The sequence below is a fragment of the Sinohyriopsis cumingii genome, chromosome 4 (assembly GCF_028554795.1).
Source record: "Sinohyriopsis cumingii isolate HCF-2022 chromosome 4, ASM2855479v2, whole genome shotgun sequence".
Lineage (NCBI taxonomy): Eukaryota > Metazoa > Mollusca > Bivalvia > Unionida > Unionidae > Sinohyriopsis > Sinohyriopsis cumingii.
The window spans coordinates 64,836,289-64,851,322 of record NC_142964.1 but is presented as its reverse complement, the minus strand read 5'-3'; the positions used below and the strand labels follow the sequence as shown (position 1 = coordinate 64,851,322).

Here is a 15,034-nt window from a genome sequence, read left to right as displayed (position 1 = left end):
AGATGAAATTTGATGAACGCACTCGCTGTTTTATATACCTCAAAGCAAAGTGAAATAGATATTCGTAGATCACGAATGCATTTTATATGTACATTTTCTCTCTGTGCATGCATTGATTTCATCCGTGTAATGGAAATAGTTTTATTTATTTAAAACAAGAAGCATATATATATATATATATATATATATATATATATATATATATATATATATATATATATATATATATATATATGGAAAATGTACAATGTCACTTAGTCGCTCTGCAAAGATCGTGATACACCACTTTAATGGCTTGAAAAACAAACAATTATGAGACGGTGCACATAAGAATGATTGTTGGGAAAATAATTGCACTGGCTCATTAGTATTTTCTTTCAGTTCGCTAAACAGTCTGGTCCAATTTTATTGCATTTACCTGTTGACTCGCATGCTTTGTACAAAGGAAAGATGTGTGTTTTAGATTTGAACGTATAGTAGAAAAGAAAACAATGAAAGAATCTAAAACTGTGCCCTAATTACTCGATAAAATCTCGCTACTGAATAAACGTTATGCACTTTACCATTACACATGGAAAGCTGCTCAAACAGACATGTTAAAACAAGGTGATTGACGAATGTTAAAATATGGAGGCAAATCGATAGGTTTTTTTGTACTGCTGTTTTTTTTATTATAACATGACGTGAATGTTTATTTCACTCTAATTAAGATAGATTTACTTGATAGATATCAATTGAAACACGATGAATACAGTGTAACGAGCGCACTAACATTTGATATAGTCAATATTATAGCGTTGTATATAACAGTTTGAGACAGAACTTGATTCTATTAAATCCACTTGAATGGATATAGAAAGATAAATTACGTAGACTATCAATCTTTAAGGAGAAATCCAGATTAAAGGAGAAATGATGGATGAATCAGCATATTACTACTAACATTTTGTATTTAATGACTGAATACACTAAATTCTCGCTTTTTCCAGAAATAGAAAGAATTAGCCGTTTCAGGTTCAGAATAAATGCACACATCCCACCTTAAATAGAAAACAAGGTTTCACGAAACGACCATGGAGCTAGTAATTACTACTGTAAGTTCGGTGGGTGACATTCTTTTTTAATGTATAGGTAGGTAGGTAGGCAGGCAGGCAGGCACGTAGATAGATAGGTAGGTTTTAAGGCACCTAAAACATAAGTGGCAATGTAATGCCAACATAGTCATTTTCAAAAATGTAAAATAGAATGACAAAATATTAGGGAGATAAAGCTTCCAAAGTGCAACCAAAATAAAATATAAAACGTAAGGATGTTCAAATTCTGTATATATATATATATATATATATATATATATATATATATATATATATATATATATATATATATATATATATATATATATATATATATATATATATATATATATATATATATATATATATATATATATATAACAGCTAAATGTAACACGTAAAATACATTATTAAAATGTGTTGTATAAACTGCATTCCCTTAAATCTCACAGGGTAGAAATCGCGATAGACGCAATACAACATCATCATCTCCGATTTGTACTAATGAAAGATGACACTCTCTAGCAGTATGTTGGATGTTTGTGGAGTTCTCATGAACATATTTTGCCAAAGATGACGAACGCGATGATTGTTGAATTTTTAAACTATATTGTGACGATAAAGATCAGATTAATCTTTTCTGTGTAGTTCCTTTTAAGATTAATTTCACCAAAATAAAATTTTCAGAAAAGGAACGTAACACTTCAACAAACATGGTAGATGGTTATTTTGGATTTGATCTTTCCTTCTGACATCCTTAAGTGAAAATTAAATTTTATTGTAATGAATGCAAATAGCTCAGTTTATATTACGATTATTCTTGTGGAAACTGTATTAACAGTTAATGCAGTTAAGGCCTTTTCATCTTCTAAATTACATGAAGACTCTTTTCTCCTCCCAACAGTCCATGTCAATTAAAAGCAATCTATAAAAAATGAGAATACCAAAATGCAAAGCTACATTATCTACTTTTCCTTTAAATGTTTGAATTGAAAAAAAAAACAACGAAGCAAACATAAGTAATATTACAAGCCTGGGGTATTTGCTGACCAAGCGGTGTCAAACCCTGTCGCGATTCTGCTAGAAGTCTTAAGTTTACCCCAAATTTCCAAAGACTTCCATACAACTTCACTTGTAAATTCCAATGTGTTCATTCTATACATAAATTTTATTCTAATCAATGCAGTACCACAGATCTCACTACTTTCCAATTGTCCATCAACGGCACATCTGTATGGTGTCTCGTCATCACTTGTAAGACTCTTGCATGTTGATACACTCTTTATTGAACCGATACATGTTAATGCAAGGGTATCAAACACGCGGCCCACAGGCCGCATGCAGCATTTCACGCCATAAAACTATACAACTTCCCCAAATACAGGGAACTATTTTTACAACGCCATCTTAGGCCAGTCGAATCATGGTTTCGGGCCACATTTCGTCAGTAAAACTGCACCACGTTTGCCACCATGGCGACATAAACGGTATCTGCCGAGTCCCTTGTTTATACCATTGTGTAAGTTACGTTTCCAACCATAAATACTGCACCTGAAATCACACAATCAATGTACGCCACTAGATTGTAATAGAGAATATGGTACGAAAGGGACACTCATGCGGTTCTGACCTGAATTCACTGAAAGTAAACCATGGCATCATGGAAACTAACAGATTCACTCCGTGACGTATGCTCCTAGTAATTGGCTAATTACTTCGGACTAATGAATATTTCCACTGCATCGAGTTCCAATATTCAAGCAAGTAATCAAAAAAATCTATTTCCTTAAAACGGGGCGGTATAACCAAATGCGCACACTCAGGGTTTCTTACACTACATATACGCCACAAAACGTTTTGTATCCAAATTACATGTCTAAGTTAAGGAAAAGTTGTCTTTTGACTAATTTGGAATTGTACAACTAAAATAAGAGAATATTTTCAATCTCTGATGTATATATATAAACATGGGATTGTATATACGTATCGTATACGACAATATGCATTTGAACGTGTTATCACTGCTGCGTTAAAGAAGAGGGCCTGAAGAGCATCGTGGATCAGTTCTTAAATAGAAAAATCCAAATTGCACGTTTTAAACTACTGACAGTTAGCGTTGGACGATGTGTAAAGGTAATTATCGTTGTCGTCATTGGGAATTCCACTTTTCTGATGGTATGAATGTCAAAGAAAAGGAAGTAGTATTATCCGTCGAAGGTGCACGATAATGGACGTTCTCTTGTCCTTGACAATTACCAGCATGTAGATGAAGATAAAGATGTAGTGTATCTTTTGATTGGATGAAATTTCCAAGCTAGGTACATAAAAATAACTCGTATATGAATGAATTAGAATTCTACCTGCCTTTCGTTTGTCTTCTAGAGTATTTTTTCCGAGAATTGTTGGCAGATAGTTCATCGTTTGATTAATGGACACAAATTGTGTCTGCAAATGGAATACACTCCAGCCCAGTTAATCTATTTTGTGGTGTTCCACAGGGGTCTGTTCTTGGACCTTTCTCTTCATTCTATACACTCAGCCGCTCTCAAGTGTCATAGATCATCATCCAGTGTCTCACCAATTGTACGCTGACGACACCCAAATATACAAATCTAGCTTCCAAACTGAAGTTGATGCTACCATCCAAGGTGTAGAGAGGTGCATTTCTGATGTGAAATCATAGATGACATGTAACAAGCTGCAGATGAATGATGATAAAACTGAGGCCATCCTGATCACAAGACTTTCTCAGTCACATCCTTTACCTCAAGCAATAAATATCAGTAACAACATTAAATTCACACAGTCAGGACGAAACGTAGGTGTCACTCTGGACAGTACTCTCACGTTGCACCAACATGTCATGAACATATGCAAGGCTGCATATCTTGAGCTGAGACGCATTGGCTCCATTCGCAAATATCTTTCAGTTGATGCCACTAAAACACTTGTATGTTCATAAGTACTTTCAAGACTGGACTATTGTAACTCAGTTTTGTCTGGTTCATCTCAATATCTACTTCAGAAACTTTAAAAAGTTCAAATCGTAGCTGCTCGAATCATAGAGTACCACGATCAGAGCACACCTCCCCGCTGCTCTGTACCCTACACTGGCTATCCATTTGATCCAGAATCAAACACAAAATTTGTTCTCTGTGCTACTGTGCAATATAAGAACAAAAGAAATCAAAATCTGGATATAACACATACCTGGAGTATTCAGTATTTTGAAATAGGACCTTCAGAATTGCAACTTCTTTTGAGTCTCCAGTGAATATTTTTGCATAAGCTTTGATGTAGGACTATTGTATGTTGTGACAGATGTCCAGATACCCTACACCTCCTTCACAAGATCTTGGAAAGATTAAACTGAATGCAGATATCTTCTAAGTCTGATTTTGAAAATAATTTTAATGATGGCGAGGTCAGATTTACTAATGATGGTCGTTGAAGATGTCAGTAATGTTTTTCCTTTCCCAGGAACGAGTCCAAGCATACTTATGGCAAGGAGGGTATATTTTGTACTGATCTAGGTCACATCCTTCAACCTCAAATGACTTTGTCCTCATCATGCGCACTTGCCTACTCGTAAACGTTACCCATAGTTTAGTGCAAGAGGAAAGTTATGTTGGGTAGAAGACTACTACATCAAATATCAGATGTAAGAAGATAACCGGTTTTTGGGTGGTTTTATAACAAGGAACACGTCTGATGGTGACAAAAATACAATGTTTATTGATGAATGATTCAATGAAAAAGACTGATTCATGCGCCCACAAAATCCAAATATTGGATATTTAACAAAATATGCACGAAACTGATAATGTATTGCGATTTAAATGAAATCTGAACTGATATGCAAGAAACAAAACCTAAGTAGTAAAAAGATACAACAATTAACGATTCGAAATGATTCCACACAATGAAATATGTGGAGTTTTCACTCAGACAGTGAAATATGATATGAAACATTGGGACATATATCTTGCGGAGTCAAACACGGAGTCAAACACTGGTAAGCTTTCTCACATACCCACATTGGCTGAATCCGAGACTCGAACCCCCGCAGACTGATGTGAGATGGCAGTGATCCGTAGCGGAGAGCCCTTTAGACCACTCGGCCACTCGGGGCCCCCACACTCACTTTTGACCAGTGCATTGGTAAAAGAATACCTTGAACACTTGTCAAGTGACAAAACTTTACGTTGCTGATGAAGATAAGTATATAACAAATTATTTGCTTATAATACCAAGTGTTACAAATTGACTTATTTTTCTGAAATATGATTGGATATAAACGGTCATGGAAATTATATATGTTTAAACGTTTGTAAATTGTGGGGACTCATTTCGGTTCCCAATCAGTTTCTTGTGCACGTTAGGCCAAGCTTGGTCAATACCAACTCCTTACATCCTAATAATAGAAAAATACCATACTAATAACAACAAGTCCCCAACACATGTGACTCGGCACTAAATAGCCTACAAGTGTTATTGTGCCGTAAAACACCAGCCAAACCAAACCAAATCAAATAATGAAATTACTCAGTCCTTCTTCCACTCCAGCACTCACATATGTAGCCAAATAAAGCACTGCAGGCTTTACGAACTATTCTACATTCATAAATTACTGCATTTTCGCTTCGTCAGCTGTTATTGAAGGTCATTGTCATATGAAGTGAATGAAGTGAACGCATGGGATCTAACTAAAGCTGGGACGCGGTTTTGTTTTTGGAAGATCGAATCGTCCAAAGCAAGAACAACGAATGCTAAGAAAACACGTGCCTTACGCACACTTAACGTTTGGAAAAAGCACTAGCCTGGTAAAAGAAAATCACAGAGTGACAAAGTTTCTCCGATCACAACTATGATTAGCTATGACGTTCTACCCTATCTAAAATACTCTGTATGAGTCAACAACCCTTGGCAAGCCAAGATGGTGTTCGGTATATTTATGCACTGTGAAGAGGCTAATGAGAAGAATAAACTACAAGCTACCTAAAATTGAATGCTTTGTTCATGAAATTCACTCATTTAACGATTGAAAGGAGGACAATTGGAATTATGAGTATTGCATTGATAATGGCTGGGCATTTATAGAAGTGTAAATTGTTACTTCATCACTCACAAAGTTAACATGAAGTCATTTAGACTTTACTTTGTGAGTGATTGGGCAAAAAATTACACTTCGACATATGCAGAACCTATTTGATTATTTGGTGAATTACGTCATTGATGTAGGAAAAAGTTTGCGTCATTTCTGGTACGTCAAGGTATTCGAAGCAAGGCATTGAACACCATATCCTCTGTGTTGCAGGTTCCGTGACTGCTGTGTATAAATAACTGTTGCTTCATTATATGTTGAGCCTAGTGAGCAGGACGTCTGTACTAAACCCTGAGCACTTTCCTAATATATAGGAACTGTACGATCTTGTTGATCACACAATTTGCTCAAGAATAGTCGTGAAATGAACAGAATAATTTACACTGAATCATTCCAGCTTAACGTAAAAACATAGATGTTAGAAAGCAAGATTGCGCCCAAAAATGTTATCTGTAGTGTTTGACTTAGCTTTAGATGCCTGTGTCAAGTTGGTCGGTTTCTTTTCAATTGTTGACTCAGTGGTCCTTGTGGCGCTCTATGTTACCCGGAGCGCCCTGTATTCAAGGATTTTCAAACTTTAGGACTGCATATTTTACCTTTGAAACTTGTTCTGGCTCGATTATTGAATAAATTGTAGAATTATGTTAATGAGTCGTCTTTTTCTCTGGGCAAATATCAAAAAATCAATTCATTCGGCAAAAACAAAAAAAAAAAGCGTCTTCTAAACTTTCTTCCAGATGATCTCAATATATATAGCGTTTTGAAGTCCATGTGTATATTTTTCATTTATTATATATTAATAAGAATAAGCAAACGATTAAAGTTTTACATTTTCAGAGAAAATGTTTTTTCCATTATCAATACATAGAGTTACATAACCATTTGAAAGACCTGATATGGGGGAGGTCTTTTGCTTTTTATTCAAGCTGACTTTGTCCGACTGGTTGCTTTCACTTCGAGCAAATTTACCTGGTGATCGGGTCCACGCAGTTTAGACTATTTACGTATTTGCCTGCAGAATCATTTTTACATTCTCCCTACCATCTGTATTTATCCATGTATTTGTCCACCTAGCAACTAAATCTGTATACTTACCGCTTCCACACACACCCTCACAAACACATAGGTATAAGTGTTGCTTAAATGCATGCATGCATGACATACACGCATTCATGCATACAGACATATCCTTTCAGACAGGCAGACAAGCTGATTTAAGGATAGACAGAAAATTGGATAATTGTACGCCGACATTCTAAAGGAAATTGACATTTTTTCCATAATATAACGCATACATACACACGCACAAAAACACGCACATACACATGATATGGAAAATATTAGGACTATAATATTCCATAATAACGTTGAATGCAACATGCGTACTAATGAAATATTTATGACTGCACAAATGGTTTATTAAGTGTAACGGTGTTTACAGTAAATAAAAATGGGCGAGCCCGCGACGCATGTTGTCACACTACCATGGCAAAGCAAAGAAACAACTTGTCCTGTTTGATAAGCAGCCCAAATTTATGCTGTTCACATCTACAGATCTATAGTGTGGAGAAATAATGAAGGTTAGAGATCGATGAGTTCATTTTGATGAGCGCATCTGACCTCAAACTGTTTGTGCACGTGTTTGACTTTGCAACAAAAACAAAAGTGACAAATTTAACAATATTATTTTTAAGATCTATAATAGACCCTTTGGCAATTTAATACACTTTTTTGTCTTCTTTAATATCTTTGAGAAAGCAAGAGAAAGAAAACAAATTTGTATAGATATACACATACATAATTCGATCTAATAGATTATGAAGGTTTCATCATTTTTAACTTTCATCAACCGTATTAAGTAACACCTGTTGCAACCTCTCTCTCTCTCTGTCTCTCTCTCTCTCTGTCTCTCTCTCTCTCTGTCTCTCTCTCTCTCTCTCTCTCTCTCTCTCTCTGTGCCTTTCTAGTTATGATCAAAAATATTGTGTCAATACCAGAACTCGTTTGACTTATTAATGTCTAAAATAATACATGTCTGCCACTGTCCACACAACGGAAGATTTAAAGTGATTTCACCTTCATCAATATGTATCATTCTTATTCAATAACAATGAACGGCGTTGATAAGATTTTGTGTCTTGCATGAAATTTTTTTCATCCAATTGCAATTTATTCTCCTCTCACCTGTTCATGCATGTGTCCGCCACTAACATGGAGACTTATGTACAGTTTGATAATCGCATTGTGAATCCTGTATAATAGGTGATGTGGATGCTGGCGTTTGTGTAGTAAATGACTTGATGAGGGTTAAATTAAAATATATTTAATTAAAAAAGCTTATATTTCCATAAACGATGTGTTGTTTAGTTCAAATATTTCGTCCGGAGTTCACGATCGATCGATATTCATGATCCTACTGTGATATTGGAAGTATACCTAAATGACAAGACTGCTGTGAAAACCATTCCGTTCTGCCACGGGATTTGAATAAGACTTTAGGTGGTAAAAAAATCGGAGATTCTGTGCCACCTAGCGACGTGGATCTACACAGTAAATATATAATGTGTCATTCGAAAATATAGTTTGAGAATATATTGCTCAGGTTTGCATAAGGGATTTTTACTTTACAGAGTTTTCAAGTTATGTAAGTAAAGTTTTTCTTCCACCACATCCATACATGTGTAGAGATGGCTAGTTTGGAAGTTATGTAAGTAAAGTTTATTTCCATTGCAGACATACATGTGTACTAGTTTGAAAGTTATTTAATTCATCAATAAGATAAGCATGGTTAATTACATATCGTATAATGGTTTTATTTTTTATTTTCTTATTTTGATTTTCAAGTTTATTATGTCTATGAATAGTGAGTTTTGTTCAACAAGTTTATCGTAGGCTCTCATGAATGTGTATGGTTTTTTTCTGACTGAGGTTCAGGTTCAATCGATATAAATTCTACCATTGTTGTTGCTTAATACATTTACGTTGATCTATTCAGTCTATTACAATCGGAAATAATATAAAACAGTCATATAAAATGAAATAAAATAAGATGATAACATAGTTGTATCCAAATTTTGTTTATAAGAAATAATTGACGCATATTTTGTGGGTGGACTTGGGTGGGGTTCAAGTAAGATTTCCAGATATATATGTATCTCTTTATCATGATGACCGATTTAGTCATAGTGTGTGTGCGTACCTGAACGCGTGCGTGTACGTGTGTGTGTGTGACGAAACATAAAATAGTATGGAAGTCTGCTAAAAATGTAAGAATGTTCTCTACTCGTCAGCTACAGTAATTCTGTCCTCTGAATATACAGAGTTGCGATGTCGATCAGTTCAATATAAAGTTTCATCTGCTTGTAGTATGTCATTATGTAACATTCTTTTTGAACACAGCATTTTTGATACAAGAGAGAGAGAGAGAGAGAGAGAGAGAACACATATAGCATGCCCAATTTTCCACAATGGATAATATTTAATGCAGTTTAATTATCTTAAATAGCAAGTGAAAGAATTGCTAATACCTACCAAAATATAATAGAAGCAGGCTTGTAATATTTGGTTTTTATTTGACGTTTAACGGCACAGCAGCACAAGCTGGTTATTTACCCCCTCAGGCAACTGGAGTAAAGTGCCTTGTCCGAGGATACACCATGACAGTTGACCTAAACTGATCCTTATGGTAGAACCTGCACCCCTTCGATCGTGACTTCAGAATGCTAACCACTGAGCCACCACGGCTCAAGTCTCCCTTATTCGACTCTTACGGCGTGCAGGAGCACGCATCGGGCCTGTTCGACATGCTCGAGACATTAGGAAATTCAAAATGAACCATGCATGTATACTGAATCGTGTCCTATTGCAATCCACAACACTGATGCTGTCTTCTGCAAATTTTTCATATCTAAGAGGACGAAACATACAACGAACGTAATAATACGTAGCAAGAAATGTGCCCACCCCCCACCCCCCGCAAGTTAAGTATGGGACCCTCTCCCATTAAAATTTGCTGTTTGCTGTGAATGTTGGGCCTGCCATCCCACTCCAACCCCCTGATTACTGAGTGTGTAATGAAACCGTACTATTGCCAATCAACACAGTAATTTCCTGGGCCTTCTTTTTGGTTTTTGATAATTTTTATGTATAGATCTTTATTAGACAATTTTTTCAACTTAAAAGAACTCTTTTTGCACCATATTATGCTTTCTCGAGTCCTTATCAAACGGCGTGGAACTTCCTCCAGAACCTAACAATAACGACGAAGACGAAGACTACTAGGACAATGATAATGGCAATGTTGTTAATTATTATTAACACATTTTATCCACTTTGTTTATTGCTTACATCTAGCTTGCATTTTACCTGTATATATTATTTTCTTTGAAATATTACTCCTAAATAATTGACCGCTCCGGTGGCCTAGTGGTTAGAGCGTCCACCTCGGATGCGAGAGGTCGTGGGATCGATCCCCAGCCGAGTCATACCAAAGACTTACAAAAATGGTACTAACAGTTGCCTCACTTGGCGCTCAGCATTAAGAGGTTAGTGTTAGGACTGGTCGGCTGGTGTCAGGATAATGTGACTGGGTGGGACATCATGCTACATGTCTGCGGCATGATGCCCCAGTGCTGGACATCACTATAAACTGTCACGCTGCAGATATCGCAGTGATATGACTGCAAAATTGTTAAAGCTACGTTAAAAATCCAAATCACATACATATACACACTCCTAAATAATTAAAAACGGAAATTATAAGCTTTGACCTTTGCGAGTTGAACATTTGTGCTCAGTTTACCTGAAATGCAGTATTCCAATGTTCTTGACTGTTTTCTTTTAATATTCAAATTCATACAAATTTTGCAATATGAGTAAAGACTTTTTCACTATTATTTACTTTTCACTCCGGCCGAGTCATACATAAAAATTATACTAACAAGCTGCCTTACCGCCTGGCGCTCAGCATTACGAGGTTAATGTTCAGATTGGTCGGTCTGTTGTCAGGGTAATGTGAATGGGTGGGACATCATGCTACATGTCTGCGGTATGATGCCCCAATGCTAGACATCCCTATAACTGCCACACTGCAGACATCGTAGCGATATGACTGAGAAATTGTTAAAGCTACATTCAAAATCCAAAATACGGTCTCGGTCTCTCTCTCTGTCTCTCTCTCTCTCTCTCATCCATTCATTCTTTATTTCGGTACTATATTGATTTATCTCTATTATTAAATTTACAAAAGATAATTATGCCCGATAGGTCGATGCTCTAAAATGTTTTGCAGCACGTGTTTTATCCTATTTGTCAAAGATTTATCACCGATTTAACATAACAGTCTGTACTCTTACCTTGCAGACCAATAAAAACGGAAAAAAGGACAGCTAATGCTAGAGAAATGGGGTGTAATCCTTCAAAACCACCAGAGGCCATGGATTACGTAAGTTCTAGTTTATGCCGTCTTCAAAACACATTATTGCTTTAAACACGAAGTGTGCACGAGCAAGAGCGCTTCTGTCAATGAATACAAAGTCTCGATCTCGCACATAAATAGCCAATAAAGTATAAATAAAAAGTTATTTACGTCCGAATTAAAAATCTAAAAGCAAATTTAAGACACAGAAGATTCGTTTTGAAAAATGCAGCTTTGCTTTGAACCTATTTGTACATAGAATGTTTTAACGAACATAATCACAGTTTGAAAAAGAAACTGCATTATTGTGCTACAGAACGGATAAATTTCATTTATATAAGTGTAAGTACAAATCAAATCATCTTAGTTCATTTCATTGTATATATGATGGGACAGTGCGTGCGTATATTTGAGGAAGAATCTATATCACGTAAGTATTGACCCTGCTTGATTGAATACGCATATGTTGTATGAACTAGTCAACTTTATATTGATCGACGCAAATTGGAGATCAATGTCCTGGGTTTAAAGGTTCGTAAAACTTCATATTCACCTGAACAAAGGTCTGTTTTTGTTTAATTACATGACTGAATGCAATATTTTGACATTTAAATTTATTCTTTTGTATAGTTTAAAAAAAAGACATGTCTACTCATGACACCATAAAAAATACGTTACGGAGTGACGACAATGCAATGTCATATACTAATGCAAATCATGTCATATCAGCCGATGACAAAGTGTTTTCATGGGATTTGTGTAATAAACAATGACGTCTTCATTTTGATAAGAAATGCTTGAAATACACGTTATTCATTAATTAATATAAAATTAGTCTAATCTGCATACCTGTTTTGTACCCGAGCGATATGTTATTTGTTGTGATGTCGACACTTAGTAGCAATACGTTCAATGTGTTATGATACACTTCGTGATCTCGACACTTAACAACCGCACGTGTTTGATAACCGAAACACATTGCAAGTAATTCGAGCTTGCACGTTTATTTAATATATTTGCACAAGTATAATCATAAATGCAATATTTTAAACTTTATTTGATAATATTTGTTTGTCAGACAGCCGGATTAATTTGACAAAATGTTACGCAACGGACATGTCGAATACATAATAGTACATTGTACATGTTGATTATGCTCAGGGTCTGAGCGTAAATCAAAGGAATATATGATCTAGTTAAGCTGAAACCAACGACCATTCTGCTCCTCCACATTAGTGACGGGTATTTCTCATACTCTACGATTATATCATGCGCGTACTGTATACCATTTTCTACCACATGTGTGTTTATACGTACGTTTGTGTGTCTTGTTGCAAAGGTATTTTACTATACAAGAATAGGAAGAAAAGGTTTATGTACATGAATGGTTTGTAGTTGCCTCGGAATTTGTTTTCACCAATCATCTGTGTTTTAAAGCAGTGACGGATTTATTATTTTACCACCCCTAGGCGCTGTACGAGTTGCCGCCCCCGCCTCCCCCCCCCCCCCGCCAACCCCAACCCCAACCCCCCCATGCAACCATAGCCAAAATGACAAAATTTAACTTTAGCCTTCTCATTGAAAAAATAAAATTGTTAACAATGCTAGATTTTTGTACTTTCAAACCTGCCTACTCCCGAACTTTGCCGTCCACACCATCTGCCCTGTCTGCCTAATAGGAAATCCCGCAACTGTGTTAAATATAACACATAAGTACTCTCCGTGTACTCATTAACCTGATCCAACACTTTTCCTAAACATGTTTAAAAATATTGATATGCTGTACCATCTCTTATAATAAAGACACATTCTATGTATTTTTTTAATTGTTCACGTGTTAGCAGGTTACTTTTTTATTGTATGTGTATCGTGTTGACACGGCATGCTTAAACTGTATCTGTTCACGATAACTTCAGTATATCCTCACCACTGTCTGTCTTCCACACGCTTTTAGATTTTCAAACTCTAACAGATCATACATACATACATACATACATACATACATACATACATACATACATACATACATACATACATGCATGCATGCATGCATGCATGCATGCATACGTACGTACGTACGTACGTACATACATACATACATGCTTGCATGCATACATATATACATACATACATACATACATACATCCGTCAATCCATGAAACATGCGTACTTCCATCCATCCATTCATGCATACATACATACAACCATCCATCCATCAAACATCAGTACTGCCATCGATTCAGTCAGGCGTAACGTGCATGCACTGGTTCAGCCATCTATACAGGCATATACAGAATCATCCATCCATCCACAAAACACACATACATACGTTGCTATTTAAATAAAGACAGACGCTTATCAAAGGAGGCATTACATTACAGATGACCATTACATTACATTTTCTGTGCAATGAAACAATAATACATCGTATCAATTAAGTATTGTTGTATTTTCCTAGTGAGGAACATAAATTTGAGAAACACAATCACTTGATAGTACCATAGCCACAGCAAAATCCTCTCTCTCTCTCTCTCTCTCTCTCTCTCCACTGATCACATCAAAAAATAGTTAATTTTTTGACAGGACAATTCACTCTTCTATTCCAGACCAGACCGGTTCAATTAAATGTAGTAAGGGACATACATATCCCTATCAAGGACTAAATCAAATAAATTCAGATGTCTAGCCATCAGATTCTACTTCTAAATCGAGGATATATTGGAAGTACATAAATTGATTTAAATTGACCACATTTGTGCCTTGTTAATTTTCCATTTATTTATCAGATTGGAGATTTGACATGAACTAGCACCTGGACTAGGTGACGAAATTTGCAAATATAATTGATTTAGAATCTCAAATCATACCCTTGTCTATATATATATATATATATATATATATATATATATATATATATATATATATATATATATATATATATATATATATATATATATATATATATATATATGCGTGTCAGTGAATCATTAAACGTCAGTGACTGAACTGAAAATTCAGCCATGTTTATCTATTAAACATAGGACATAGACATGTCCACAGGTCAGACTACACACACACACACACACATATATATATATATATATATATATATATATATATATATATATATATATATATATATATATATATATATATATATATATATATATATATAGAGAGAGAGAGAGAGAGAGAGAGAGAGAGAGAGAGAGAGAGCATACAAATTGGTTGAAGGGACTGACATCCATTATCAAAAAATCTCTAGTAATGGACTTGTATGAATCTTATAAATAAACAAAATAATATAGCTTTTCATTGACAGTGTTATTCATCATCAGCGGTTATTTACTTGACTGGATAAATGGATATGATCTTAAGACGCGTTTAATAGATTCACTGTATTTCATGGTGATATCTCCTTAACAGTTTCTCGGTATTTCA

General features: G+C 35.4%; 1 protein-coding gene across 4 annotated transcripts in view; it reads left to right on the top strand.

The window, feature by feature from the left end:
* Positions 1 to 15,034, top strand: part of LOC149801343 (uncharacterized) — an 80,070-nt gene that overhangs the window by 22,167 nt on the left and 42,869 nt on the right. For 2 of the 4 annotated variants that reach the window (XM_089955392.1, XM_089955394.1), the window contains exon 2: positions 11,539 to 11,620. In XM_089955392.1, the coding sequence (XP_089811518.1) occupies positions 11,579 to 11,620 (42 nt within the window). In that variant the 5' untranslated portion in view covers positions 11,539 to 11,578. Of the gene's footprint in view, positions 1 to 8,744; positions 8,885 to 11,538; positions 11,621 to 15,034 lie in introns of those variants that run through there. The other 2 variants (XM_089955393.1, XM_089955391.1) reach the window with 2 other exon arrangements.